The sequence below is a fragment of the Fundulus heteroclitus genome, chromosome 9, assembly GCF_011125445.2.
Source record: "Fundulus heteroclitus isolate FHET01 chromosome 9, MU-UCD_Fhet_4.1, whole genome shotgun sequence".
NCBI lineage: Eukaryota > Metazoa > Chordata > Actinopteri > Cyprinodontiformes > Fundulidae > Fundulus > Fundulus heteroclitus.
In genome coordinates, this window is record NC_046369.1 from 16,600,193 (window position 1) to 16,626,773 (window position 26,581).

A 26,581-nucleotide genomic window follows, 5' to 3' on the forward strand; every position below is an offset into this window, starting at 1 on the left:
TCAATAGATTTTCTCTGCAGTGTGTACATCTGCGTGGGGAATGTTGACGTACTGAATCACATGTAGCGACCGACCATCTACGTGGCATAATTCAGTCAACTGTGACGCAATGCATGTCACTACCTTCAGGGTTCAAGTCACACAAAAAAAAATAGAAAAAATAAAAAAATTAACCAAAATACTAGGAATTTAAACTCCTGCATCCTCTTAGCTTCTTGTGAAGTTGGCAGAAATTGCGCAAGCTGAACTTTTCTAATCGACCCTGGACCGACGGTCCATTAGGGGGTTATAACATCGGGTTGTTCTCATGCATGTCTTAGGTTAGCAGTCACATCAGAAAGGTGCACTTTGTGACATTAGAGAAAGAGGAAGTTATGACAGAAAGAGGAAACACCACACATGAGGAACAACAAAGGGCTAGAGAAGTAGGTGTCAGTTTTTCCCAACCTGTGGTGTCGGGGCGGCAGGGGTGACGCCATAGTTGGCCTGTTTGTCTCTGCTGAACGCAAGCTTCCATAAGACGATGTCAAGGATGAAGGTCTAAGGAATAACAGTGCATTGGGCAGGGAAAGAATTAAAGAGGCGAATTTGACTTCCCACACCTCCTGCTTTTATTTCGACACAAACGTCTTCAGCTGATCTTGCAACAGAGCTTTAAGAGATCATGTATGTGAAAAGTCGTAATTGCTGAGGCAGTGAAACAATAATTACATGTGTTATGAAAATCATGCGAGTCGGAAGAATTTACCGAGACTCATTACAGTGAGAAAAAGTGAAAACGTCTGATTATGCAGAATCAGTGAAGCTGAATTAGTTAATTGGCTTCAAGGGTCAGTAGAATCTAAGTGGTTTGCTAAGCAGTGCTTATTTGTGACCGCAGCCATCAAAAAGGAAAGGTGGGAAACTGTGATGCTGCTCAGGGCAGCATAAACTACTGACGAAAATCAATTCTGTTCCTAAAAAGCTTCTGCCTGTGATTAAAACAAACACGACACTAGATGCAGGTAAGCTGCAGGGGACAGAAATGACAGGGCCAAAAAATGAACACCTGTATGAAAGAAGTCATGTTTAAAAGAGACAATTTTCTCCATTATAAAACATTGTCGCATCACAACAAGAGATCGATCCAGCTGTAAGGTTGCATAAGACAACGATGAGCACACTGCATGAAAAAAACAAAACTGAACATGACCAAAAACATCTACCATTACTGCATGTTACTGTGTGTGTGTGTGTGTGTGTGTGTGTCTTACCTCCACCAAAACAGACACAGCAGCATTGACTAAGATTACCAGGAAAAGCTGCAGCCTCCATTCAAAAGGGACACAAACAATCTGCATGGACCAAGAAAGAAATATATATATTTAAGTAATTATTACTAAAATACTAGAGCTGGAAATATTTTAGGTGCAGAAGTACAAAGTACTGACATTAGGCGTGGGCCTAATGATCGCAATCAACCACAATATTGTCAGACTAGTGCTTCTCTGGCTCTCTGCTGTTTTGTATTTTTATATTTTTATAAATCTTGACCAGAGACAAAAACATTGAGTTAATTTTTATTTGCATATTCAAACTTAATTTTTACAACTTGTAAAAAAAAAAATCTATATATTTAGCCTAACTGAAGCTACATATTGGACACAACCTGAGCACTTAGTGGTACCAGGGAATAAAAAGCGAATGAATTATAGAGCCACACCGTATATCAGAGTGATTATGTAAGTCGTTGTGGCGATAAACCCGATTATTTGCATGGAGAACAGCAACGACAAATTCAAACTACTAAAATAGCTACAGCATGCACCATATTTTCTTAGAATTACCAAGACCAGGAACTAAGAGTTTAAATACATATCCAATAATTAATTTTAGGAATAAAACAGGAGATGAATAAAAACCTGAAAAGTGTGTTTGTATTCAGCATTTATGAGGGATTTAAGTTGCAGCTTTACGTCTTCTGGGCCCTGTCTCTTTCAGCTTCCCACATCTTGAGAGATATTTATGCTTAAATGTTCTTCTCAAATAGCTCTCTGGCTCTACCTCACAAGTAGGGCTGAGTATCGATTCAAATTTGAAGAATCGATTCCGATTCTCAAGATTTAGAATCAATTCAATTCAATTTCAAATTGATTTGCTGGTATCAAAAAAAATGTTTTAGCTGTTACCTGAATTTCGTGACAGGCCTAATTAGATATTATCAATAGTTCTGGCATCAGACTTTGATAAAATCTGTTTTTTCTTAACAAACATTGAATAACAAATTAAAGGTTGGATTTTAAACAATTTTAGCATCAGATTTCACTACTGCATTAAAAGTTGAGCTTTAGTTTTTTTCTTGCACAACTCTATCAGGGGTGCAAACAAGTTTGTCACCATCTATTTTAAAAAAAAAAGAACCAAAAAAACATTGTTTTATATGAGTAACAGGCACCATTACATACCTCTAGAAACCCGTCGATGCCTTCAACAGGATGAAACATGATGAAGAGCAGGAAGAAATACAATCCCACAGCAGACAGCACAAAGGGCCCTGTTGAAAGATAATCACAGACACGCATCATGATACCGAAGGCTGAACATCGCAGCGTACCGCAGAGCAGGAAGGAGAAGACGGGCCCCTTACAGTTCTTGTAGCTAGGCTGCCTGAAAGGTTTGCCTTTGGAGAAAACGATGGCAACAATGAGATACTGGAAGGAGGAGACATAGAAGAGACTGGTGTTCTCAAAGTTCTGGATGTTGTGCTCATCCACTTCTGTGTTGTTGAGGTCGGAAACGTTCAGGGGATCGGAGTGGTTGCAGACGCTGGGCGAGCACAAAAAAAATATATCAAACAGTGCAGCTTAAAAATGTGACAAGGGGGCGATTTCTGATCAGCTACTCTACGCTGGATGGACACTTACTCGGTAAGAGGGTTCCACTTCTCGTACCAGGGCTGCTTTTTGACCCAAAGAAACGTAAATGTCTGGAAGCCCAAGCAGATGAGGATTTGGGTGAGCACAGAGAACAGCAGCGGTCCTGAGATAAGTCCTGACGGGGGACGACGGGACACCAGTTCTTTCCAGGCTGGGTTCAGACTCACTGAGGAGGCAGCCGAAACAGGAAGGGTTAAAATATGTTGGTTTAAAGAAAACATCGCCTCCTGAAGGGCACTCCTCCTGTACTTACTGGTGAAGACGATGAGGAGGATGATAGCAATGTCAATGAAGAGGAACTGGAAATCTCCAAGGTTACTGGAGACCTAAGACACAGATTGGGAAATAAGAAGCTTTTCTCCTCGTTTTTTCACTGTTGTTGATAATCAATGAGGCCACGTTACGTACTGAATAGAGGAGCGTGACGCTGATGTACTGGATAATGCTGTAGAGGGCCATAAACTTGAAGACACAGAAGGAGGTGATGAGAGCAGCACGTCCCTCCCTGGAAAGCCAAGCAAACAATGTCTGACTGGCTGAAGCACAACGGAGCGTCGAGCCGCATGGAAGCAGAAATCTTCACTTTACATTACATTATTATGGCTTTTATTTTAACGTGTTATTGATGTGCCACTTTTAGCTCTGAAAAGTCACAACAACATTAGTAACCGTATACAGGGCAATAAAAATCACTAAACTTATGTTTTCACTGCCATTTAGGCTTCTTTGCAGCCACTTCCATTGTGCTGCTGCTGCTGCTGCTGCTTTGTATTTTTAATAAAAGCTTTTTGTAAAGATGTTTTCATAAATATTGACCAGAGATGAAAACATTGAGTTAATTTGTATTTGGATATTCAAACTTAATTTTTTACAACTAACACATACTTTTATCTCCTTTGGGGCTCTAGCTAGCCTGTTTATGGTTGTTGTCCTGCTAGAAGCAGAACTAAAGTCTTTTGCAGCCTCTGACCGGCTTTTCTTCAGTATCGCTACATATTTGGCTTCAAACATCTTCCCATCAAGTCTGACCAGCTGAATAAAAGCATCCTCAGGGCATGACCCTACTGCCACCATGTTTCACAGTTTAGATGGTGGGTTTAGGGTGGTGCAAAGTTTGTTTTTAACACATTTATTTTGCATGGAGGCCAAAACGTCTCATTTGACCAGAGTGGCTTGTGGCTTTTCTTTAGACAATGACTTTTCTTTTGCCACTCCATGAAGATCACACTTGTGGCGCGCAGGAGTAATAATTGATTCGTAGATCTCTGCAGCACACAAGTGGACTCCATTTATGATAATAATACTGATTATGTGCCTTCTGAACACAGCTGGTTGCTTCATTTAGAGGTATCACAATAACAGGGGCTTAATAAGAAAGTAAACCCCACTTTTTTAGATTTTTTTTTCTTCCTTTTAATTATGAAAATCCATGTATATACCCTCCCGTCAGTTATGCAGGACTTTTGTAAAAAAAAATCCAATAAAGTAGGGCTGGACAATATGGACCAAAAATAATATCTTGATACTTTTAGGCTGATTAGACGATATATAACTTGATATGTTTTTTCTTTTTGTAAAGTAATTATAGAAAGGGGTCTCTGAACCAAAGCTGTGTCCCACATGTCTCACAGGCACATTTTTTTTAAAAACAAATAGCTGTAGATAAATATGAGAAACAGCTGGAAAATAACCTACTGGAATACATAAAAGTCGTCCACATAAACGATAAAGTCTCATCTTACATCTGTTTTTAAAATATCTTGATTTTTTTTTTAAATCTTGATATATTGCTGAGCTCCACAAGTACAGTAAAGGTTTTAGTTCAAAAGTGCATAATGTTACTTCAACAAGGTACGGTTAAAGGGAAAGGACAGAAACCTGATGAGACTCGGCACGCAGGAGATGTTGGGGGTCTTGGAGGTGAAGGGCGAAGCTACTGAGGCTTCAAGCTCTGACAGGGAGATCCCACCATGAGCCCTCTTCAGCGCCTTGAGTTAAAAAGAAAAATGCAATTACAGGTATGTGATATCGTGTTGCTTCTTTTCTTAAGGCAACGGACGGTTTTTACATACCCCGCAGTCATTTGCACCATCTCCACACATTCCCACAAAGTAGCTGGGAGAAAAAAAAATGACACGGAGCAGAGATTCCTTGATCAGCACTATTGTTTTTAAAGGAACTAATTGCTTTGATGCAGATTTCAACACTCATGTGTTCATTAGTAACGCAGCAGAGATGACAGTAAAGGGGTCTAGGGACTAGCTGAGCCGGGCTCACAGTGCTGCATCATGTGTTCGGCCGTAACACTCACTCTACTCCCTGCAGCGTCTCAATGAGCTGGGTCTTCTGGTCAGGCGCCATTCTGGCAAACACGGTCCCGTGCAGCACGAGCTACAAAACAGACAACGCTCCACATTCATTAAGGCTGTGGGATCGCTTTCAACATCCCTGCTTCTGTTTAAAATAAATACACGGGGGATTCCCACTTCAGAAGGAGACGCGTCGCACCTTTTGAAGCATGTCTGGGAAATGCTCGGCGATTATAGCGAATGATTTTCCATTCATGGCAAAGTGGTACAGTTCTTGTGTTTTAGGCTCCTCCAGATGAACTTCATTCTCCAGGCTTATGTTGATTTCCTGTTAAAGTGACCAAAAGTAGGGATTAGTTACAACAGAGACATTATAGAGATACCAGAACCATCCACTGACAAAAGCCCTGCCTAATCCTCTCTGTTAATAACTAAATTCTGGGAATTAAACTTCCCTTTTACTACAGCATAATGTTACCACATGTATTTTAGCATCATTTTTAATTTGTATCTACTTTTTTAACATGTCCTGTCTGGCAGGGTAGCATTAGGTTGCTTTACCTCGAGTCGCGTGGTTCTGCTGGGCTTGTCAGCGTATCTCCAGGTGATTTTAGCAGCTTGTCCATCATGAGGAGGAAGGGCATCAGCGATAATGACAGTGTCCTCCGGAGGGATCATTCCACAGTCACGGGCCACAGAGATTGCCGTCAACATGTTGTCGCCTTTAAAGTGGAAGAAAAAAATAAATAAAAATCATCATCTCCAAAACTCAGAATGTATATTTAATTTTATCGAGCAGCTATTCAATCAAAAGCAAAGACCTGCTACTGTGGCAGTGTTGCAGATTTAACCCAAATGAATTTAAACTTAAAGCCGTAACCACCATTTAACATCTTGGGTCTCACTGGGCCCAAGATTTTGTCAAAGCTAACTCTTATTTCCAACTATAGCTATAGCTCTTTTCCTAGAGAGTGTTTTTGAGAGACCAACTGATTTAGGAATATTAACATCAGTACAACAGATCACAGGCAATAAATAAGCAGGTTTCATTGCAGCGGAGCTGTCCTGCTTGCAGATGCAGAGCCTATTTATTAATCAGCTCTGACAACTGTGAGGAGGTGGAGGATAGGAAACTAAAGTCTTTGAACTAGCATTCACCATATGGCCAGCCACATTTCCTTCAAATCACTCACAGAGCTACATGTTTTCTAAGCATTCAGTTTAAAAAGGTAACTTTACCTCTAGTTAAATCAGATTGAATAAGCTGAAGGCAGACTGAGTGATTGGGAACATTTTATTAGCAGAGATTATTGGGGGGGAGGCTACAAGGTTTATATTTACCAAGCCTCAAAACTGAGCTGGTTTCTACTAATCATGTAATTTTGTTATGTTTTGAGATTTTCCCGTTCTCACCAGTAACCATGATGGTGCGAATGTTTGCTCGATGGAGGTCCAGCAACACTCCAGGAGTTTCAGCCTTCAGCTTGTTCTGCATGATGATGAGACCCAGGAACTCCATGTTTGCCTCAATGTAATCCCTGTTAGAAAAAAAAAACAAAAAACAGAAACATTAAAACATGTGCAACAAGCACACCTAAAACATATTTTGTTTTTTTACAAAGAATAGGGTGTTTTCAGCTGACGTCACGCTCACGTGACTACTCAGCGCGTCCGCCATATTGGGTGGCAGTCGTTTCGCACCGTTGACCTGCATTGTATGACGCCTTAGGCAGTATTGGAAGTGAACAATGGGGAAAACGTGTTTAATGGTTGGTTGCACGGCCCGTGGAGGTGGAGATCAACGCTCTTTCTATCGCCTACCAGCCGTAATAGTGAATCAGTGTGAAAAAAAAACAGCTGTCTGAACAACGCCATCACCTATGGCTGACACGGATATCCAGTGCCGATTTGGACGGTGTTAAGCTGGAATACGCCAGAGTCTGCGGTGCTCACTTTGTCACAGGTAATTAACTGTTAAGTATTTAAAACATGTAAGAAGAATATATTAATAATAGGGCTTGGGCGTCATGACTTATTACTTTCCGCGGCTGTCATGTTGACTGCCTCCGCTGCCTCTACTGCCTATTACTACCGCATACTGTACTCCCTCTCTCAGCCGTGTTTTAATTTGATTAATTTCACCTTAACTTGATTTCAACCATGGTAAACCGTTGCTGTATTGTGGGCTGTAACAGCGCAACACATGATCGCCATGGGAAAAACATAGAAACAGATTAATTTTCCACCGCTTTCCTGCCTGGAGGCGCAACCACGGAGAACAACTGTTAGCGATAACAAAGAGTCGTCGGCTCGCTTGGATCGCGGCTGTAAGTCGACCGAACATAACTTTCCACAGTATCCCGATGTCAATGAGAGTGTGTTCTAAACGTTTGAAACACATAGCAGCTAGTTAAAAGTACATTACATGCGCGAGTGGTTGTTAGCGCTAACGGTTAGCATGTGCAAACCCGTCTGAGCACAGCTTACCTTTGAACGAGTTACAGACATAACAAAGAGATCGTCGGCTCGCTTGGATCGCGGCTGTAAGTCGACCGAACATAACTTTCCACAGTATCCCGATGTCAATGAGAGTGTGTTCTAAACGTTTGAAACACATAGCAGCAAGTTAAAAGTACATTACATGCGCGAGTGGTTGTTAGCGCTAACGGTTAGCATGTGCTAACCCGTCTGAGCGCAGCTTACCTTTGAACGAGTTGCTGTGTTCCCACTGTTTGCTGGCTTTATGATCTGCAGCTCCTACCGGCGCCAATACGGTAAATACAACTTAATTTTGCACTGGTCATTGTTCTGCTTAAATAATTAAAGCCGCGAGCGGCGTCGATCGGCCCAGAGCCCGTCCGCCCTGCGGCGGGCGGTGCGCCTTCGCGCACCGCCCGCCGCCGGCCGCCAGCCACCGCAGAAGCATGCGACACATTTGCGTCGGATTGTTTACATTTTTACCATCTTATTAAAACTCACCCGTCCACGTATGATGGCGATTTCCTTGATGTACATAACCAGATGTGAACTGGTTGTGAGCCTCTAGATCCTTGTAAGCTCTCATTTCCTCAAGAGTGTGCAGAGGGTTTTCACCGAACACCAGGTAATGCATCTGGATTACGGCTAAACAAGGCACCGTGGAGGGCATAGGGGTCCATATGGTCGATCACGGAACATTTCCTCAGATATACGTCCTTATCTGGTCGCTCTAGCGTGCTGGCGTACTTATCCATTCGCGATACGATAATACGTGTAAGACAACTAGAGATAAGGAAGTGTGCCACCCAATATGGCGGACCGGAAGTTGGCCAGTGACGTCAGTGAAAACACCCTATTTTGTGTTAAGCGATTTGTTCAAAAAAAAAAAAAAAAAATCCAAGTTATATAAAAGTTGGACTTTTAATGTATGAGTGTTCATTTTCAACTACTCAACTTCATCTTTTAACTATCTGCTGCATTTAATGGCCGTCTTGTTTGAAATTCTTCCCAGATCGACATAATTATGTATAAAAAAAAAAATAAAAAAAAAATCAAATGTAATGGTTTAAACTACCTGTTGATGTTTTGGACTTTGTGCCAGTTGAGTTTTGATCCCAGGCGTCGGTGAGCCAGAGCGATCACTCGGAAACCCTGCTTAGTGTAACCCTCCAAAACCTCGGCAAAGTCTTCTGGCACTGTGAAACACACGGTTGGGTTAGAGGCGGGATTCAGCTGCTGGAAAGCCTCTGATTTGTTTTACCACCACTGCAGCTAAACGCTGCAAGTACCAGGACTTCAATACATTTAGGGAAGTTGTAAACTATAAAAAAAAACTTTAAATGCATCCTTTTGTGAATGTTTTATTGCAAAGCTTCATGATTTTCTTGGACTCCTAAGATGATTGGATGGGCGCCCAGCTCACCTGTTTCCTTCTTGCAGAGGCTGGCCACAACCTCTGGCGCTCCCTTCATGAAGGCATCCATGCACTTCTCCCCCAGAGTACGAGACACAACGCTCATCCTCTGGAGCCCCGAGGAAAAGGGAAACTGACGCACGATACCTATTTCATATAACGACTACACACACACAGATACACCAACAGAGAAGTGTCTGTAAGACTTAGCAATTAGGAACAAGTAAATAAAGATTTATACTGATTTAAATACAAGAAAATGAGGTATTAAAGGACAATTAGTTTTTCAGTTCAAGTGTTTAAAAATCAAACTACAAACCTGAAAAATGTAAAAGCCTAATTTATTCCAAATATACTTATAAGTGTCATTTAGAGATTGTCTACCTTTAAGGATATCAAAATACCATCCAAGTCTGAGCAGGACCAACACCAAAGACGACTTCTGGTTCTTTCTATTTTATTATACATTATATACATTTATAGAGAACGTTAAAACCAACCTCAGTTTCAGCATAATGTTGTATGGTCGAATTAAAAATAAATGTATCAAAAACGGTGTATAAAACCACCTAATGAGCAGAAACTGTATTACAATAAAAATCTGTAAGATGCTACAGTGCCAGCAACTGATACCTACAAAATAATTTGATTTATAATGAATTATAAAATACAATCTATATACATTTCTATAGATAAACAATTTAAAAGTTGTATAAAATAGATCTTTCATAAACCACAACAACATCAATAAGATCTGAGTAGGAGTGTGAGCTGTGCACTTCAGACTCTGTGCCCAACATGGATTTATATTAAATGAAAATGCAGTAAATGAAAAGTTACGCAGGTAGAACTGCTGAAGAGAACAGACTTGAGAATCCTGAAATGTCCCTTTAATTCAGAGGAAAATTAAATGGTGTGTAATGACTAAAAGGCGGGCTACTTACCGAAAGTTCAGCGAGTTCCTACAGCAAAACAAAAGAACAAAACAGGTGTCAGTGTCAAAAAGTATGGCTGCTGTCATTTTTCACACATAACTTTATACATTTGGACAGATTTCTTTATATTTTTACTGTGTTTTTAAGTGTTTAGTCTGTATGTACCATGTCCTGTTCGGCTGACCCGTCAGGCTGCGAGGGCAGCAGCTGCTTCGGCGGTCGGACGACGGTGGGCATGATGCGGTTATGGAGAGCGGTTTCCTCCTCAGTGGCTTCCTCCAGGATCTGGAGAAGATAAAGTTACAAGAGATTTAAAAAAAATATATAATAATATATAAAAAAACGCTCAGTTCATTTCTTTTTTATAGTGTTTTGTGTAAAAATTCATAGTTTGTAGATTTAAATATTGATAAATTACATAAAAATGAATATTTGTGCAAACAGTCATAATGATGAGGGCTTTCACTCAAAGCTGTGTTTATATGGAGAAAACATGTGCTTTAATGTTCCATAAAAAACACACATGTGCAAACCCCATCTAATCAAATAAAACTTCATGCTTATAAATGAACGAGCACACTGCGCCGACCCCGTGCCAACGGACACAATCAGAGCAACTCACCCAGCCTGTAGCCTCAAACATCTTGAGGTCCAGCGGGTCTCCAGACAGCTGGCCTTCTATTTTGGTGAGCGAGTGGCAGGTGGCCATGCAGGCCACAAACTGGGATTTGACCAGATTCTCCTTTTGGGCGGTTTCCTCAGAAAGGTGAAAACTGATCAGGGAAGAGAACCCAGTTGTAGGTGAGCAAAGGCGACGACAGTCAGATAAATGATTAATGACGTTTGGTGTTGATTCGTGCCACAGAACAGTCTTTTTCTAAACTAATCAGAGAGCAAACACAACCTGTAGACTGAAATCTCTAATGTTTTCCATATTTCATTAATCAAAACCATCATACCAGCCACTTTCAACTCTCTGAACTCCCCAGAGGTCCAATCCATCCTCTGTTAAAGTTCCCGTCTAAAAGAAGAAAAAAAGAAAGAAACACTTTAACGTCTTGATTTCTCTAAATATAATGTCTAGGAACAGTTGATGGCAATGTTTTTTATTTATTTTTTATTTTGCGTGGGAAGTAGGAAGGTTAAAGTCTCACTTTATCAAAGCAGACCAGGTTAATTTGGCCACAGATGTTGATCCTCTGCGGACTGATGCAGAAAATGCCGATCTTTTTGAGACGCCGCTGGGCGTACACAATCCCAGCTGTCATGGCTGCTGGCAGTGCTGGTGGTACCGTAATGGTTATAATGTCCAGAGACTCGATGATGATGGTTTTCGCTGGCACCTGGAAAGAAACAAAGTCAATGACGGCTTCGTTTCTGCTCTCATTTCTTCTGTGGGCAAATCTCTGGGAGCTCTCCTTCTGGTTTCTCAGAGCGGTGGATACTCAGCAGTAAAGTATGGGGTAAGATAACTGTCAATATAAACATATGCATAAGTCTCCGATTTTGTAAATGTAAGTAAATAAATGTAAGATTTGTATTCGTTTCTGGTTGTCAACTCATACATATATGTTTAGACGTTATGAATACAAGTTACAACTTAACTTATCTTAAACTTATCTTAAAAATACAAGAATCACAATTTTACAAAAATGAATCTACAGCCCGATGAAACTTTTACACACCCTACCACTTGGTGGCAGTAATGACACGTGACATTTCACAGAGTCAACAATAAGAACTCTATTGTGGGGAGGAAAGGAGCTTCGGACTGCTGTGCTGACCAATTGGTAAGAAGTATAAAACAGCTTCATCAGGGGTTGTAGATGCGTACTCATACATTTGTGATTTGTACTTGTATTTTTGTAAAGTTGTAACTTGCATTCTCACAGATAGTCGTCATCACTTCACTTGGATTCCCAAGGTGAAGTGATGGTGACTATTGTGATATGGTAATACCCTGTGTGGAATGTTGTATATATATATATATATATATATATATATATATATATATATATATATATATATATATATATATATATATATATATATATATATATATATATATATATATATACATACACACACACATATATACAATGTGTGTATTCTGGAGCACGTAACAAAAGTAATTTCCTCCTGGGATCATTAAAGTATGTCTGAGTCTGATAAATCATCTGTTGTCACAGGTATGTATGAGTTGACAACAAGGAACAAATACAAATCTTAAACTTATTCACATTTATTCACTTACATTTACAAAATCAGAGACTAGCGCATACGTTTATATTGACAGTTGTCTTACCCAGTGGTAAATTCCTGGTAACATTTGCCAAAGTGAGCTGCGTAAAGCGCAGTGAATTCCCACCATTTTCTACCGTTTATCCTTATGTCTCGGTATCTTAAGCTCACAAGAGATAAAGAAATGGATGTAAGGGCTCTGGTGCTGGAAAGCATTTCAGTAAACACAAAGATCTTAAATTAAGCAAAGAAATCTTAAAAAAATAAATAAAAATATGCTGTTGCTTTAAGAGTGGCAAAATAAACTGGGGAAATGTCTGACGAGAAAACAAGATAAAAAAAATACCCCAAAAAATGTAAGAAAAAAAACGTATCAAGAAGGATATTTAGGAAAATGTAGTTTTTGCCATTTCCTTCTTAAAACCTCGCACACAGTGAACTGTTCAACTCTAAGCAGATTAGACTGATATTCTTATTATAAATGCTCAGAAGGAGTTCTGTGAGAAATGAGAAAGCTGTTTATCCTCCTAGATTACCTCGTTCATGATACTGAGGACGATGGAGTAAACAAAGCCGATTCCAGCCACAGCCACCAGACACAGCAGAAAGAGGTAGGCGTCGCGATACAGCTTGAAGTCGGTGGGTTTGGGATAAAGGATGGAGCGCACCAGTTGGCCTTTGGCTGTGCTGAAACCTGGAAGACAAACAACGCTTTATTTTTAATTTTATATTTTTATTAAGTTTACATTTGCTTCAGAGAAAATGAACCAATGATTCTCATTTACTGTAGAAAAAGTCTATTATGACTCTCGTACATTTAGAAAAAAAAAAAAAAATCAGAAATATATGCTGTACACCATATGGGCATCAGTACTTAGTTGATTGAAGTTTTTGTGCATGAATTATTGTGCCAGAGCAGGGTAGCATGGAGGCAACCAGTCTGAACCCTCATTCCCATCTTGTCATGGATACATCGGCACTAGGCGCTTCAATCACAAACTCCAGCCACAGGCCTTATGACTTTAAACTCTTAAATGGTGTTAGCCTCACAGTCCTCTTGAAGATGTAGTTCTGTCTTTTTTTCCTTCTTCCACTCAACTTTCCTTAAATATGCTTGGGTACAGGACTTTGAACTAGTGCAGTCTTTAGCAATGAAAGTTTGAGGCTCATCTTCATGTGGATGGTGTCGATTAATATTCACCAACAACAGTCAGGTCATCCCACCCATGACTGCATAGACCATAACCGTACAGTTCGATATTTTTTTAAATCCCATTATATTATAGTTTTATGTAATAATTTAATTAATATATTTCAATAATCAATTAATATATTTCAGATTATCTATATATTTAAGCTAAACTTTTTTATCTGAAGCACTGAAACATTAAACATCTTGATATTATAATTAACTGATATGCACCTTTTTATTATTTACTAGGGCTGGGCGATGAATTGATTTTATCAAATAATTTGAATTTGCAATTCTTAAAGATTAAAATTTTGGTAAAACTATTTTTTGGCACTCTCTTGGGCTTCCATGAAACTTTGCATTTTATCAGTCCTGAAAGGGGAAATTGTTTTGGTAAGAGCATGCAAAGTTTAATGTATGTTTAAGATAATATATTGACAAAATATATAGTTTTACTCTAATATGAGGCAATTTAGTTCATTCATTAGCTTATTTTTAGGTTAATTTTAAAGTATACAAGTGTAAAACCTCACATTTGGTTTTTTAAGCATGTTTCAACGCTTATAATAAGCTGCACTTTGAATTCGGGCCAACTTAAAGATGAGATGATTGAAATAAAAAGAAGTCATATCGCCCATTCACTTGATACATTGCCCAATAAAAACAAGCAGAAGACCTAAAAGCGTTTGCATTCAGGTTCTCATGCTGACCTGTGCGGACCACCACGGCTTTGACCAGCTCTCCTGTGTAGAAGCGGGTTTGGATGACGTTGGTGCCGCAGAACAGTGTGTGTCTCTTATGCTCCTCGGTGTTGTAGGCACTGTCCGCCCCCTCCCGCTCGCCTGGTGGTGGGTTGGGGAGGTTGGTCTTCGTCACGGGAACACTCTCGCCTGATGAAGGGGCGCCCCGTTAATTCGAGCAGAGAACGACACACCAGGCCGCTGAACATGAGCTTTCACCCAGGGTCTGCCGTCTTACCTGTGAGCATGCTTTCATTGACGATGCAGGTGCCACTGACCAGCACTGCGTCGCAAGGCATGATGGTCCCGTTGCTTGGAATAACCACCACATCACCAGGTACCAGATCAGTCGACAGTATCTCCTCAACTTCTGCCAGGAGAAGCAGGAGTCAGAAGCCGCATTTAGCATGCGATACAAATAAAAAGCATGAGGGAGCAGGGAAGGGGTTGATGGGAAAGATGGGGATAGATTTACAGAGATCAACGACCCTCCATCAATACTTCTTTCATTAAAGCTAGACTGAAAATAAATGCATTTTAATTCCCAACGTCTGGAGGTACTCTCAATTTCCCTTTTGGTTCAGCTAGCTCCATTTAGGAAACTAAAAACTGAATAACATGCACAGGGCAAAAAAAACACATGAAGCATACCGTTATTGGCTCGGCAAACAGACACACGGACAATACTGTGAGCTGCCACCATATCATGAAGCATGATGTATTGCTGAGGGAAAGGAGAGATGAAAACATGTTTAACTTCAACAAACACTTGTGTGACTGCAGGGTTTGACGTTTAGAGCTACGAGCAGCAGAATGTGTGCAGAAAAGCTTTTGTATTACTCAAACTGATGTAGATTAGACAGGACCAACTCAGATACGGAGTCGCAGCGCTGAGCCAGCAGTTATTCTGACACGAATAGCAAAAAAAACAAATAAATGATGCAAGAAGAAGTCTAAATGCATTCCTCTTATTTTTTACTGTACTAGTTTTACAGTCTGAGAACAACATACAGAGGGTAAAGATATCTGCTGGATGAGTATAAATGCTTTCACCATCATCATGCGGCTCTATCAAGAAGACGCAATTATGGCTTTGTGTGTTAGCGTGTGCAAACTGGTGGATAAATCTTGTTTCCATAATGAATTAGGCTAAAGTTGTCAAAGACTAAAGGAGAGTCTAAGTTTTTGAAGTTATGTGAAGAGAAATGAAGGGCTTGGATGCCTCGTGAGGTTTATTGGTTTAACTCAGGAGCACGGAGAAATGTCTGAGCATCAAACGCCACTGATGAGCCGGCAACAAAAAGCTTTCATCGGTTTTTTTTGAAGCTGCTGAATGCTCTGAGGCTGGACACACTGTTGGTCTGCTACAACAGAATAGATGCTCATTGAAATGTTGAGGCAAGCATCATTAATGCTTTTTTTTAAAAGTAAATTAGTGAAAGGACTTAATTTTATGTATTTTTGTCTTGCTGGAGTTTTTTTATACCGACAGGAAATTTATTTCCTTAATGCGTCTTTGCGTACATTTTTTCGTGGAATGCTATAAAAGCTTTGACAGTTGAAGATATAAATAAATGAAACTTGGTTTTGTTATTTCAATTAAACTTTTTTTATAAGCCAAATAGATCGATAAGAAAAACAGTTGTCAATGTCTTAGACAATAGTTTAAAGAGAACGGATCCACCAACAAATCCAGGATTTGAAGCAAGAAAATTGCATAATTTTGACTTCTAGCTGAGATGCACAAAATATAAGTTAACACAAAACTAGATTATACCCATAACCTACCAATATGCCTTAGATAAAGACAAAATGCAAAGATAAAGTCTTCAGAAAGGAAAAACAACTCTGCAAGCTCTTTATAGTCGATGTTAAAGAACCTATTTTAATTAAAGAAAATAAACGGGATTACTTTAAATAATAAATCATTAATTGAACAGATGTTTAAAACTTCAGGAGCCATTCTTTGATTCAGTAGCGGTCCAGCTAGCAGAAGCACATTAACTGTGTTTAGACATGCATTTATTTTGTTAGTGATTGGTAAGCCTCACCTTTTTGATGGTGTACAGAGAGGTAGCTATGGATATAACCGACATGAAAACAATGGCCGCAGCATAGTAGTAATACTCATCGACACTCCACAGGATTACGCTGAAGAGCTGGAAGATGTAGAAAGGGTTGAGAACCTGCCAGGAGGAGACAGATGTGTTGTACCAAACACAAAGGTTAGCTCCAAAACAAAGATGTTCTGCTGCAGAACATGAAGAAAATGATGATACATGTGAAATAGAAAAAAAAAATGTTTAACAGAATAAGAAAATAATTGAGGTATAGACAGTCTGTAGACATGCAGGACTCTCAACTATAAGCTAAGATTTGATCTTCATTTAATGATTGATTATACCATCTTTTTAAAACATGCTGGGGACAACAAGAGCTACGCTAACTGTGTTTAATGAAACTTTTAAAGCAATAAATAGAGAAAACTACGAGAAGGGGTCCGGACTCTGACAGCTGAAGAGGATCACATCTTCAGGATTCAAAGTCCAAAAGTACTGAGCTTCATTATACTGCTAGGAACTGGCATAACTCTGTGTTGCCTCGGCCAGCTGGGTTTCACACACACACAATGGGAATGAATGGGAATTCAGAGCAAGTTATAGAGCGGACATGTTCTGTGGACTAAAACTGGGCTTTACCTCTTTGATAAGCAGCTTGAAAACAGAAGGCACTTTCACTGCGATTTCATTCACTCCGAAAAACAATCTCCTGACAAAAGGAGAGAAAAGCACCGTTTAGCTCTGTGAGGCACACACACACCTACACACACACAAACAAACAACGCACAAACACAACGCAGCAGCAATGATGCAACAACATACCAAAGAAGTTTTTACTGAGGTTTGCAACATAATACAAAAGATAACATTGCAGTCTGAGAACAATTCATTATTTGTGAATCTTTGAATATTAACAGCAATTTTTTTCAGCAAGCTGTAAAACTCTTCTAAAAAATATATATTAAAAAGAAAATAAAAAGTTCTAGCCACCTTTAAAGAAAAGCATTTGATGGGTAAATTCTGAGTCCTTTAATTTCATAAATTAAATAGGTGAAGTGCGTTATGAACTTATGGGAGATATTTCCACACTGGAAAAGGTTGGTAACACTTTATTTGAAGGGGTGTACTTAAGACTGACATTACACTGTCATACACATGACATAACACCTGTTATGAACATAAATGACTCTTTATGAATGTTTAGGACTGTTGTCATTAATTGCCATTTGGTAAATTATGACACTATTAAAGCAAAGTTGACATTGTTTAAAATGTCTTTGTTATGACAAGCCCTTAACTTAAAAAATACCCCAAACCCTTAACTTAACCTAATCCCAAGTCAAGCCTTAAACTTAACCTCGTCTCTGTTAATGTCAAGTTGTCATAACAAAGACATTTTAAACAATGTCAACTTTGCTTTAATAGTGTCATCATTTACCGAATGACAATTAATGACAACAGTACTAAACATTCATAAAGAGTCATTTATGTTCATAACAGGTGTTATGTCATGTTTATGACAGTGTAATGTCAGTCTTAAGTACACCCCTTCAAATAAAGTGTAACCAAAAGTTTTAAATTAGAAAAAAAAAACATTTAACTGGAAGGAGAGAAGTTAGGACACTAGGGAGGCCAGAAGTAAGGTAGGACAATAGGAAGCAAGCTAATGTGCAATAAGGATGGATATCAAGAAGGAAAGAAGGACACAAGGGAGACAAGATACAAAGAATAAAACAATGCCAAGAAAGGACAGGAGGAAAGGAGGTTAGGGAAAGAAGAAAAGGCAAAAGGAAGGGATGGATAGAAGACAAGGATGGAGGAAATGCCAAAATGAGAAAGGACACAAGGAAGAAATGGAAGGCACAGAGGAAGCAGTGCACACAAAAGATGAAAGGAAGGACAAAAAGGAGGACAGAATAAAGGTCCAAACATCTTCTTCCCACTTTACAAATATTAATAGTGTTGGTCTATCCAGATAAAACCTCAATAAAAAACACGAGGTTTGTGCCAATAGCATTAAAACATATGTGGAGTTTAAACGGCATGAATACTTCCAGTAACACTCTTGACCAGATTTACCCACTTCCTGGGGGCCCCGGAGCCACCAGGAGGCCCCGCGTGCTTAGAGCTGCTGTACCTGTACTCCTGCTGGTTCCTGGTCAGGCCGGCGCTGTGCTCCGAGTGGATCGTAGAACAATTGACCTCCAGATCCTCCAGGCCGCTAAATAACGCGTTTTCCACCCCCACAAAAAGGGAGACAAAGTTGGCATATTAGACGCAGCAGGGCAGAAGACGCAAGTTTAAAATTTAAAATGGCTGCAATACAAACGTTTTTCTCAAACCTCAGTTATTACAAATCAGGCTTTGGCCTTTTTAATGCAATCGACGTAGGTTGTAAAAGGATTCTTACGTTAAAACATTAAAGTTCTGCATCTCGTCGCTCCAGTAATACTTTGTGCTGTGGAAGGTAAAATAGCGAATCTGAGAGAAACAGAGACAAAGAAAAAGAAAATAAAGATCATGATCTCATGATGAAGCTCAAAAATGTTAAAACAACAGAGTCCAGGAGTGAATACTGGATAATTTAAGGTTATAAGAGAACCATAAGTAAATGTTCAGCGGGTGTGATATGAAATCTGAATGCTAAGATAAATATCTAAATGTAATATCATAAAACATCCCTGTTAGACTTTGGAAACCAAACGCAGACGTGCGCTCACCATTACAGGCGCCTGACTGTGCTATAAAATAGCGAGAGGAGGACTTCTAATCTCCTCATCCTCATCCAATAAAAAGTTAATTCATCTGATTACTGCTGTTTATTTGATGTTAGTGTACTCACATCCAGGATCTTGTCATTTGCACCTCTAGTCTATCATTTCTAGATGCAATAGTGGGTTTTAAACAAAAAAATTCAGTGCATGATCACCGAGATGAAAACCTTTTTTTTTGTTTTTTTTCCCCCTCAATCTCCGGTTCCTTCCCAGCAACGACGGCAGCAGCACAGACAGTGCGTCCCAGTTAGTTGTACATAGGGCTGCAGGCGAGTCAGAGTCCCTTCCTCACCCAAGTCCATGTCACAAAGTGCTGATAATGGCTACCTGTGCATCATAATTTGACCACAGAGCAACAGAAGAAGGTGGTCTGGTCTGATGAATCACGTTTCTCCAGTCTTTCTGTGGTTTAGTTTAAGCAGCAGCTTATCTACAGCTGAGTGGAAGAGATCAAATAAGCTCCCCAGGAAGGCCAGCGGTGTCCTAAGATGCCCCCTCCACCATCTGCAGGTGGTGGAGGACAGAAGGACTCAGGCTAAAATGACATCGCTGTTGGACAGCGTCTCCCATCCCTTGCATGAAGCTGTTGCAGAGCGTTACTGCAGATCCTCCCTGCCAGCAGCTGCTGGCTTTTATAACCATCGCTGCTCCCAATTAACTCTAATGAGTGTTCACATCTCTGCTGTTTTTTGATGATTTTTCTTCTTCTCGTAAATATATATTTTTTAAATGCACAAATATACACGCACATGTACAGCTTTGAAATTATACTACTCAGTTGCACATTTCCTCAAATCAGAGTTTTTAGTAACTGCTTTGTATTATTTTTTTCTTACGCTGGAAATGTAACTTAAGGCTGGTTCACACGGCAGGATTTTTACCCCGATCTTCCCCTTCCGACAGTCTGCGTGGCTTTTAATTTTAAGAGATGTTCCTGCTGTGTATGATGTGTTCAGAGTGATCTGGTCCTCTGGGTAGAAACGCCGGGACCGCTCAGACCTCAAATCTGGGATATTCAACATGTTTGATTGTCTTGACCCGATATATCCTAGCGTGTGTGATGTTCCCAGAGGACAAAGGAGCACGCAGCCTGTTAAATGTGACGTGTAGCCAATCAGAGAGCGAGCTGAGGGAAACCCTGAAATAAAAACAGCAGCTCATCGTCATATCATCGTGCAGCATGCGTAGAACCCCTCGTTTGCGAATACTCCACTCTTTTACCCAACACCTTTTCTTTTTGTGATGTTTTTTTCTCTGTTAAAATCAGTCCACAAACCATCGCCATTATTCTTCCCCGTCGTCCATGTTTATTTACTCTGAACTCACGTTTAATCTTGATGCTTAGCAAGATTTCCCGTCGGACATCAGGGTGAAATCTGTGTGGTGGGTTGAGCTCACATCACACGCTGTAAGAGCAAACCTGTTTTATCTGTTTTTTTATCCTTACGTGTGGCATCTCTCAGCCTTTGAAAATCAGCCAACTATTTTAAAATCCTGCCGTGTGAACCAGCCTTTACTGTAGAGTCTCTAATTCAGTTTATTTCAACCTTTGTGAGAATTTGCATGCTTTCATTTTCCAGTCACTCTGTTGTTGCTACACCTGTATTTCCCCACTGAGGGACAATAGAGGTTAATTCTCTACTACTTGTGCTGCGTTAACAAGTGCGACCAAATAAATTACGGGCACACAGACAGGCTAAATGGTAACTAAATGAGCGGCACAGCAACAAGTACAAGCTAGTGACTTGGCCACCAAATCCCACGCATTTAGGGGGCCCCTCCTCTCCTTTTGGATGTGCTTCTAACATCTTGGTGCCAGATACCACAGCTCACCCTCAGGGGTCGGGTCGGGTCGGTTCAACAGATCAGGGCTGCTTTGGTGCAGAAAGGGGAACTGGGAAACTGTTAAGCTGGTAGCCATCTTTTACTGGATTGTTGCATCATAAAAATGGAAAGATTGATACTTGTACGGATAATTCATGCATGATACCAGGTTCCCCATTCAATAAGACAAAGGCAGCACTGTTATAACACTGTAACAAGGTGATTTAGATTCCACTCTTCTGCTTCTTATCAATGAAAGACTGAAGTCTGGTCGATAGAGCTAATATGCCAGAAAAACTAAGGAACCATCTGAGGTGAAGAAGGCTAGAAATAGGATTCACCAATTGTTTCTAACACTTATTTTTAGTTTAATGGTTAAAAAGTAAAAAAACTTATTAGAAAGAACCAATTTTCCTGACAGCAGGGAGTCAAAAATACTAAAAATGTGGTTTCTCCTTTGCTCCACTGACCTGGCGTCTCTGTTGACCATCAGCTGTATGTTCGGTTGGTTTGCTTTACATATTCAAAGTTTTTTTTTTTTTTTTTTTTTTTTTTAACCATGATCTACCTGTGTGGGCTGGTAGTCGGAAAATCTTCTACTGAGCTCCTGAGCTGGGCTGCCATCGGAGGGGTGAGGAGTGTATCCGTTGGCCAGAGGTGGAGAGGAGGGGCTGGAGAAGGGGCGGGACAGGGAGGACGGGGAGGACGGGGAGGAGGGAGGGGAGGTGGTCTGGGTCTCCAGGCTGTGGAAGGGGTTGCTCCCCGGAGCAAGCATCACTCGTACCCTGGCCAGGAACCAGCGCCGGAACTCGTCCTGCAGACAGCAGACAGCAACAATGAGAACCAGCAGTCAGGGAACACACCAATCCTACTTCAGGGTTCCTACAGCATAAGAGAAGTTAAATTCAAGACTTTTTAATGCCACTTGAAATAAAAGGTTAAGACCAACTTCACGATAAACAAGATAAACCTCGTTGCGACAACTTCACCCAAATGTTTATTTTAACTAAACCAATACTTTGTCGCCCAGTAGACATGTCTGAAATTTTGAAAAACATTACATATAGGAATAAAGCTAAAAAACACACAAATTACAGATATATTTTTAACAACTACTGAACTGAATGCACAAACTTTGTTTTGTTCTCTACTAAAATAAACTATAAATCAGTATTAAAAACCACAACATAACCAGTGCCAACTCGCAGCTATGGTCCGGCCGCAACAGTTTTTATTGGTTCCGCTATCGGGACCGAACCAATAATAGTTACATTGAGCCATTCGGTAAATTAAAAATATATATAATTGTGTCAATTATTTTACTGTCTGGCAAGGATTACAAAAACTAAATCCTATTTATGACCTGGTAACAATTTTAAGACCTAAGAAAGACTGATTTAAGACATTTTAATGCCAATTAAGGCCTTAGTTTTATATTACAGAATTCAATGCCTTTTAAGACTTTTTAAGGATCCGCGGGAACCCTGTACTTTACCAGCATCATCACACAAGGCTGGGGTTTCCTCAGCGAGTGAGAACGTTGGCGCTTTTGAATCGGAAAAGAAAGTTTAATGTTTTTTAACCTTAGGCCATGTCCAGAGACTGACTGGAGTCCTGTAAAGTAGGTAATTGTAAACTCAAACACTGTAAGGGAGCAGAAATGGTGCAGAAAGAGTGCGCAGCTCTCATAGTAAACGTCGGCGAAATCCTGAAAAAATTCAGATGAACAAAACCGTGCGTAGACGGTTGATAAATCCCAGTTTGCGTAGAATTGTACGCTCCTGCTCGTGCACATAGGGTCAGCCTGTCCTCGCCCCTGATTACATACGCCAATCAGTAAAAATACCCAGAAGTCACCCCTGTACAAACAACCATGGCTACGGCGCTGTCAGGCAGTCACAGAGACACCTGGAGGGTTATGTGTAGTGAGTTATAGCAAACAGACATCAGCAACTCATTAAAGAAACTGGTCTAAAATAAAAAGTCTGTCTGCCCAGACCCGTTTTGTCCTAAACTATTTATCAGATTCAAACCGTGATTCTCAGCTGCAGTTTTGAAATGTAGTAAATATGCCTCCATATACACACCATGTGGAGTCCTTTAAATCTTCAAGTCAGGATGTTACACAGAAAGTACAAGTCAGGTAATCACGCTCTTGTTTCCTTCCAGACAACTATTATAATGAGAATAATAATCATTATGATAGTGTAGCAGAATCCTGAGCTGAGCAGGATTACAGCAGGAAGGGTGGCAGTCTGAGCTCTGATTACATTTGGAAATCGGCTCCTTGCTGCAGCTGAGAGCCACGGTTCAGGGGACTTTTCTGTATCTGAACAACATAGATGAGATTATCCCCGGTGGGAGGAGGCGTGGGACGACACGGGGATGTAAACCACCCGACCCGTCAGCCAGCTCTCTCTGAAAAGCTCCGGTTGCAACGACCACAGCGGAGTTAGAACTTGAAACGACGCCGGCGACGCGCGGTTCCTCCTGGTTTCCCCCTCTGTGACGCTGGGGCCAGTTAAAACGTGACAATTAGCGTTCTTCTATGGGTGACGTCCTCCAGCAGTGCCAACGCTGCCGCCGTTCTGCTACTTTATGCAGCTACTTATGGACGTTATCGTCTCCACCTCAGAAATCATCACGTGTGTTTTGGCAGTAATAAATCTGCTGATCTGACACCGTTTTCTTTTTCCAGTGAGAATGAGTCACACAGGGTTCCTACAGCATAAGGGAAGTTAAATTCAAGACTTTTTAAGACTTTTTAATGCCACTTGAAATAAAAAGTCAAGACCAACTTCACGATAAACAAGATAAACCTGGTTGCGACATAAACATAAACCATTACTTTCTGGCGCAGTAGACATGTTTAAAATTTAGAAAAACATTGCATATAGGAAGAAAGCTAAAAAAAAAAAACACACAAATTACAGATATATTTTTAACAACTACTGAACTGAATTCACAAACTTTGTTTTGTTCCCTACTAAAATAAACTATAAATCAGTTTTAAAAACCACAACATAACCAGTGCCAACTCTTTTTCCCAGCTATGGTCCGGCCGCAACAGTTTTTATTGGTTCCGCCATCGGGACGAAACCAATAATGGTTACATTGAGCCGTTTGGTAAATTTAAAAAAATTATAATTGTGTCAATTATTTTACTGTTTGGTAAGGATTACAAAAATAAAATCCTATTTATGACCTGGTTACAATTTTAAGACCTAAGAAAGATTGATTTAAGACATTTTAATGCCAATTAAGGCCTTAGTTTTATATTACAGAATTCAATGCCTTTTAAGACTTTTTAAGGATTCGCAGGAACCCTGGTCACATATTTTATGGTTCTCAGCTCACAGACCGACGCACATTTACATCTACATGTGACATAAAGCAGAGGAATATTCTCTGTTTACACCTGACTGAGGTTGATTCCATCATTTCAAGGCGCGTTACGTTATTATATGAGGCTAAATGTGATTTATACAATATAACCTCAAACTTGGAGGAAAAACATCAGGTTCCACACTCCTTGATTTAAAGAGAACTGAACTGAGTTATATTTCAGGAGATTTGGGTGAGCTTTAGTACTTTGTGGTTTTTGATTGTCGATTAAAGAAGTTAGCGTTGCTGACGCACATTTTCACAGCAGGTCCAGGATTTGCGTGGATTACTGCACACGTTCTCACATCGTTGATTTCTTTACATGCCAAACTGGGCTTTAAACATTGCGCCGCACGTTTTTGGAGCGTACGCACGCTTCGTTAATGAGTAAACCTGGATGGTTGGAACGTAAAGGCACAAATGAACCAGACGGTAAATAGACTACAGACTAGGGCTGAACGATTTTGGAAAATAATCTAATTGCGATTTCTTTTCTTAATATTGTGATTTAACACAATTTTTTCCCCCCAGTTTAATTTATCGTGTCTTTTTAAACATATACAAACAACAAATCAATTTGTTTCCCTGCCGTGTGGATTAGTTGCTAAAAGACCTACAGCATCTAAACTCGGAGCAGAAATGATTGCGTTCTGCCTACAATATATTTCAACCAAAATTGCAATTTTGACCTTTCTCTGCATTAACCACAAGCAACAAAAATGCCCTCTAAATAAAGATGTTTGTAAACAAGGACTATTTAAAACAAGAACTTTTAATGTTTCTCTTGATCAGAATATTATTCAAGAGAACAGCTTTTAATTGATTTGGACGTCAGTCCTTGTTGAACATAAAGTGCAACCAACAAGCAAGTCTATGTATTAAACTGATTGACCTGTACTTAATGCTATGTATGATTATATAAACTCTAAAACAAGTAATAAAATGAGAATATCTCACTGCTGCAACTGTCTTCCCTCCTATTTGGAGGCAAACCCACTTTAAACATTTTACTGACATCTAAAGGACGTGTCTGATTCTCTAATTGTTACACACCCAAAAATTGCTGACCTCTGCGATTTGGAAATTGCGTTTTTTTTTTGTTTTTTTTAAATCGTAATTATCTTGAAAATGCGATTAATTGTTCAGCTCTACTACAGACACAGATAAACTTTGTTGGGCATTTATCTGCATTTGTTTGTTATTGTGCACCAATCCGTTGGTCTCAATAAATTCACTCTGCTGCCACTAATGTCCACCGTCCTTTTATGAGGCTGTTAAACTACATGAGCTTTAGACTTATAGCTGCAGAATGAACCAATAAGCGACTTAAGTGGTCTAAGAAAAATTAAACAGGTAAAATCTCAGTTTTCCTTAAATATTGGAACAAGAAAATTATAACAATATATTCTGTTGTGGGGTTTGGGAGGTTTTAGGTTGCAACCTTTGAGCAGCAACCAGCACAGTAAAGTAATAATAACCCTGATCTAAGATGACTCAGTGATTATTTCTAAATGCATCTTCAGTTGACAGCCTGAGTCAAATTGTACTCCCTTAGTTTTACAGAAGATTGGCATTATTTCTCCTAGAATGTCGCCCTGCCTCAGTGTCTCTGCGTTATCTTTGCTGTAACTACGTCGTGTCCTCTTAAGCACCAGCTGCTTGCAGAAGACAGCAGCTCAGACTGAGGCTGGCTCGGCTGCAGACTTCTTCCTATGAAAAGCGAGCAGATCCTCCCCACTGTCACCACGTGCTTGGTCAGGGAGATGGGATTGCTGGAACGGCAACAATTAGATGCAGTTGGCAGGCCTTCCCTGAATAAATGACATTTTACCAAACTGCATTCGCTGACTGCCTGAATATGGCCGGACTGGATTATAATTCTGGACTGATTCTGGATTCTGGACTGGATTCATTGCATTGGAAAGAACTGGGTTAATCTGAAATGAGTTTGTGGTGAACTGCTGCTTTATAAGTTAACAAAATAAAACTGATTCGATCCTTGGGGTAATTTAGTTTATATAAGTGCATAATATCTTGCAACTCATACGTAAACTCATGCTGCATCACAGCCAATGCTCAGACAGATGAAAGAACAAATATACAAACAGGCACATCCATCGGCGAGAACTTTCTTCCTACCGTGGAGCGCAGCAACACCACTTCAGCATCGCGGGCCGTGGTACGGGTGCAGGTGGACTTGACGCACCATTCTGGCATCCAGTAGAGCAGCAGGAGAAGGAAGCCCCCAGTACAAAGTACCCCGAAGCCTACAAGGGCCAGCCGCCAGCGGCAGAGACGGTAGCCTTGCAGCTCCT

The 26,581-nt window shown here is 40.1% G+C and overlaps 1 protein-coding gene across 2 annotated transcripts in view; it reads right to left on the reverse strand.

The window, feature by feature from the left end:
• The window catches only part of atp13a3 (ATPase 13A3), a 53,010-nt gene that overhangs the window by 6,365 nt on the left and 20,064 nt on the right, over positions 1-26,581 (reverse strand). The window contains exons 4-33 of one of the 2 annotated variants that reach the window (XM_036141102.1): positions 26,406-26,579; positions 21,451-21,696; positions 18,695-18,765; positions 18,422-18,505; positions 16,924-16,993; positions 16,276-16,410; positions 14,876-14,948; positions 14,463-14,594; positions 14,195-14,374; positions 12,829-12,986; positions 11,206-11,394; positions 11,011-11,072; positions 10,674-10,824; positions 10,217-10,336; positions 10,061-10,078; positions 9,126-9,279; positions 8,778-8,898; positions 6,638-6,762; positions 5,786-5,946; positions 5,424-5,552; positions 5,227-5,306; positions 4,988-5,030; positions 4,794-4,903; positions 3,324-3,420; positions 3,169-3,241; positions 2,904-3,081; positions 2,627-2,805; positions 2,445-2,533; positions 1,254-1,334; positions 448-540 (exon numbers count right to left, since the gene is read on the reverse strand). In XM_036141102.1, the coding sequence (XP_035996995.1) occupies positions 448-540; positions 1,254-1,334; positions 2,445-2,533; positions 2,627-2,805; positions 2,904-3,081; positions 3,169-3,241; positions 3,324-3,420; positions 4,794-4,903; positions 4,988-5,030; positions 5,227-5,306; positions 5,424-5,552; positions 5,786-5,946; positions 6,638-6,762; positions 8,778-8,898; positions 9,126-9,279; positions 10,061-10,078; positions 10,217-10,336; positions 10,674-10,824; positions 11,011-11,072; positions 11,206-11,394; positions 12,829-12,986; positions 14,195-14,374; positions 14,463-14,594; positions 14,876-14,948; positions 16,276-16,410; positions 16,924-16,993; positions 18,422-18,505; positions 18,695-18,765; positions 21,451-21,696; positions 26,406-26,579 (3,576 nt within the window). The remainder of the gene's footprint in view (positions 1-447; positions 541-1,253; positions 1,335-2,444; positions 2,534-2,626; positions 2,806-2,903; positions 3,082-3,168; positions 3,242-3,323; positions 3,421-4,793; positions 4,904-4,987; positions 5,031-5,226; positions 5,307-5,423; positions 5,553-5,785; positions 5,947-6,637; positions 6,763-8,777; positions 8,899-9,125; positions 9,280-10,060; positions 10,079-10,216; positions 10,337-10,673; positions 10,825-11,010; positions 11,073-11,205; positions 11,395-12,828; positions 12,987-14,194; positions 14,375-14,462; positions 14,595-14,875; positions 14,949-16,275; positions 16,411-16,923; positions 16,994-18,421; positions 18,506-18,694; positions 18,766-21,450; positions 21,697-26,405; positions 26,580-26,581) is intronic. The other variant, XM_036141103.1, reaches the window with a different exon arrangement.